The 4,243-nt window shown below is 37.5% G+C and overlaps 1 protein-coding gene across 1 annotated transcript; it reads left to right on the top strand.

Moving 5' to 3' along the window:
- The first annotated feature begins 2,017 nt into the window (after window positions 1–2,017).
- On the top strand, window positions 2,018–3,030 carry LOC147937989 (uncharacterized). Its single transcript, XM_087465418.1, has 3 exons — window positions 2,018–2,249; window positions 2,345–2,835; window positions 2,926–3,030. The coding sequence occupies exons 1-3, from the start codon at window positions 2,018–2,020 to the stop codon at window positions 3,028–3,030; spliced, it is 828 nt and encodes a 275-aa protein (XP_087321544.1).
- The last annotated feature ends 1,213 nt before the right edge of the window (window positions 3,031–4,243 follow it).

The raw sequence follows: 4,243 nt of genomic DNA, 5'->3' as shown, positions 1-4,243 counted from the left end.
CTAAATCTAAAACCCCAATTCCCAAATCCTGACATATGAATTTAAAACTGCAAAGTATATGAAATTATAATGTTTTGATGCAATTAATTATTATTTAAATAATGAAGCGTTTTCATTGGATGATATGTAAACACAAGGATTAACCCTATCAACCGTTGATTGATTTAATCCAACAGACCAAATATCTTCTTTCTTTTTCTCCCCTTCTCTCTGTCATTTTCCTCTCCTTGGCCAAGGAGACTTTCTCTTCTTCTCGTCTCCTTTTTTTTTTTTTTGCCTGTGTGGCGATTCTCTTTTGTCTCCTCCGCCTGTTGCTTCAATCAATTCCATCTTCATTTGTGTTGTTGATTTCATCCTCTCAAGTTGTTAGATCTGGTACCAGAGCACTCTCTCGCGGATCTCAGATCTTAGATCTCAACCCCATCGTTTCATCGATACAAGGTAGACTTGCTTCCTTCTTCTTCTTATTCTTCTCAATTTTGGATCTATAAATCAAGTCATTCTCATAATTCTTTCCTACGGCAGTGGTGGTTCGCTCTCCTCTAAAGCTCGTTGTCTCCCCATAATTATGGCGCTGCTTACCCTTCGCGGTAAGTTCAATCGTTCTTTCTTAGAGATTTTGGATTCAATTGAACCCAGTTTCTATGTGTATCTACAATCGAATTGGATTAGGGTTAGCCATTGATGATTATGTTGTCTCCTTGTATTTTTTTTTTCAGTGATGTTATCAAGGGAACAAAACTATCTAGGACGAGATGGGTGTGTTCTAGGATTATATGAAAGAGGTTCAATGTTAGGGTGAAGAGTTCGATCTTGATCGACCTACTGATAGATTTGTGTGTATTTCTCAGCCTATTGAGGATATTCGACAGGGCAAGGTTTGTGATATATAGTAGTGATGGTGTTAGCTTTTGCTGTCTTTGAAGGAGAGAGTATCTTATTTTTTTGGCTTTGCATATGGTAATTGTTGTAGATGATGAGGACAGAAAAACGATTGAGATTTGATAATTGTGGCATCGTTGGTAACATGAGACTGGAATCGTGTGTGTGAGCATGAAAAGTGAAGCTGAGATTTCAAAAGCACAAATCAAGCTGAGGTTCAAGATGCAGAGAAAGATGTGGTATGTTAAGGTCAATTCAATCGGCACAAAAGGCTTTAAAGATGGAATACAAGGCAATCGAGACTTTAGTATCAATTTACTCCAAACAAATATCATTCATAATTTAAATATATTTAAAATAATTTCTAAAATATAAATATTTTTAATAAAATAATATAGAATTTGTATAAATATGATTATAGTTGTTAAATAGTCGTCAATTAGTCATTAAATTTGACGACTACATTACGACTACTCGTAAACTAATTATGTTCATATTTTATTAAGGGTAATTACCTAGAATATTACATAAAAGTAGGTTTATTACTAGAACAACACGTTATGATTCTTGACTTACTAAAACAACACATAAAAGTTTGATTATTACTTATAAACCAGGGTTGTTTGTTTTATTACGGTTTATGCCATTTACTTTTAAAACGAAGATCTTAAAAGGGAAAAATAGAGAATTCCAATAAAAGCAGGAATCGATCTCTTGAATCTTTGTGTTGCTTGTCTTACAAAAGTTGGGTTGAGATCGGCTATTTTTTGAAACTATTTGGATAGAATTTGTGTGGAGGACGTTTGGCTGGTGGACCACGGACGGACGGCGAGTTGACGTCGAGGTGGTTTGAAGTTGAGGAGGAGGGAAATTTAGCGATCTGCTCTGAGGTAAATTTCTATATCGTGGTTTAGTCTCTATTGCTTACTGTTTAGTAAGATTTTGAGTATTACATAGTAAGCGTTGTATTTTGTGGAAGGTTACTTCTGACGATATTCATGTTGTTTTCAGTATGTTGTTGAACTCTGTTTTTCGGAAGATATTTGTGAGACTTCATGTTGTTTCGGTGATAATCTAAGCAACAGATGTTTTGTGATATTGAATTAATAACAAAAATAAAGCTTCTGTCGTAGATATGGGGTCAAGCAATGATGCGAAGAGTTATCCAAGTAGGCTGTATCGGGATGGTAAATTTCCACTGCCGATGAGAAGCATGCACCATGATTGTAGTTTATCTAATCTAGCTGGTTTGAAAGAATTCGCAGCTGGGAGTGTTATTGGATCTAGCGGAATCCAACTACCTGTTTTGTGGGAAGACCATTCATTATCTATTGTCCAATCAATTGTCAATAGATATTCCATCGGAGGTATGTTTTTTGGTTGTGAGGAAAGCCGCTAAGGTTCTCTCTATATGAATATGAAGAAATTTGTGGTTGGAATTGTGAGAAGATGGATGAAACAGAGTGTGAAGTCGATCATACACCTTTATGGGCGGCTTTAAAGGTGAAAGCTTTTAATGGACCCAACTGGCAGGAGCTAGTTGACGGTTTGAGAAGCTGTCGTGGGTGGTCTAATGAAATGAAGACGCAAATTGTTTGGTTGTATCTTGTGCATGTTGGAGTGCTTGGTTTATCAAGGAACAGTAGGATACCTCTAGAATACGCAAAAAGGGCGTTGAATGAAAAAGCATTTGATAGTTTTCAATGGGGTAGGGTTGGATTCAAGAGTTTAGTTGATTCCATTAAAGTCCTTGGGTTACCTAACAATGCTTATACCCTTGGATGTGTCCATGTATTGCTGATATGGGCATTTGAGAGCGTGACAGTGCTGGGGGCTAGCTACGGGAATGTAAGAGAAAGTGTAGATTTGCCTCTGTTAAGGTGGAGAGAAGGGAGGTCAAGGAAGGATATTGAAGCCTTCATATCCGGTAGTAAACTCCTTAATAATGGGGAGGTATGCCTTCAATTTACGTATACATTATTTGTCTGCATTTTTTCTTTCAGATAGCATATTAAAGTTATGGTATCTGAAATGCAGCTTTAGCTGAAGCATTTAGTACCTAAACCTTTGGAGTTCATATATCCAGATTGGCCAGGACAGTATTCTGTGTATGGTGTAGGGGAAGGTTTGAAGAACAAAACTGGATAATCTGCTGTTAGACGTGATCAATGGCGAAGTGGATGAAAGAGAATGGGATTGTGTAAAAAAAGGAAGGGGAAACATACAAAGAAGAGGGAGAGGAGGCAACCTGTTGCTGGGGTAAGTGACGATGATTTCGCTGAAACAGCCCCAACCAGCATCAGTAATGTCCCTAAAAATGCGAAGGAGCAGAAAGAAAGTGTTGGGGACAAATATTCAGCAGAGAAGGCGTCTGGAGATAAGCAGTCAGGTGTGCAGGGTGAAGATGGTAGTGGAAGGTTATTTACTATGGTTGAAACACTAGGGGCCAAAATGGATAATATTGAGATATCGTTTTCTAGAGCAATAGCGGAAGTTATGTACAAACTTCAAGGTATGGAGAGTAGGATGGGTAACTTTGAGAGTGACGTTCAACTATTGAAGAAAGTTGTTATCAACTCAATGGATGGAGGAGCGCATACACAAGGACCTCGTACAATAAGAAATGACGAACCAAAATAGAGGAGGTATGATCTGCGTACCGTATTGATAAAATTGTTATTATATATATAGTGTTCAGTATGAACTCTTTGTATTTATCTATTCGAGGAAACAATATTAATTTCAGTATTGTGAAGTTGTATAATTCTGTACACACAAATTTTGCAATTTGTATACTTTGTCTCTAGTTTTAACAACGTCATATTATATTTCAAATGTCTTGTATATAACGTCAAATACATGTCTTTTTTCAAGTCATGGCTATATCAGATAAAGCATTCGGACCAGGATGGTTATAAAGTTGCTAGTTGTGTTAGGAATCTGTTAGCCATTAAAGATAAGGTCATGTGGTCTGGGAGTATTAAAATCGAACAAGAGGACAACGTAGCTGCGAGTGTAGACCGAATTCCAAAGCAGATGGTAGACAGTTTACAGCGTGGCAAAAGAGTACAGAGTTGGGAGACAGAGGAAGGTGATAAAAGAGCAAAGTATAATGACAAAGTAGATGTAGCAGGTGCTCAACCCGTTCCTATTAATGTTATCCATCCGGTAAGTGGTGGTAATCCTGTATGGTCGGATCAAAAGTGCGAATCTGTTGTGGATTTAACCGAGGGGACCAGTACTCCTGCATCATCTCATACACTGAAAGATAAGGAGAAAGCCAGGTATTTTGCACATTTGTTACAAAAGGTGTTTCCTCCCTCAAGAGAGCTTGATCTTCTATTAGTAGATCCTGTGGGCA

The sequence above is a fragment of the Camelina sativa genome, chromosome 9 (assembly GCF_030686135.1).
Source record: "Camelina sativa cultivar CO46 ecotype springtype chromosome 9, ASM3068613v1".
In the NCBI taxonomy this organism is placed as follows: domain Eukaryota; kingdom Viridiplantae; phylum Streptophyta; class Magnoliopsida; order Brassicales; family Brassicaceae; genus Camelina; species Camelina sativa.
The sequence above is the reverse complement of the archived record's forward strand: the minus strand, read 5'-3'. Positions and strand labels throughout refer to the sequence as shown.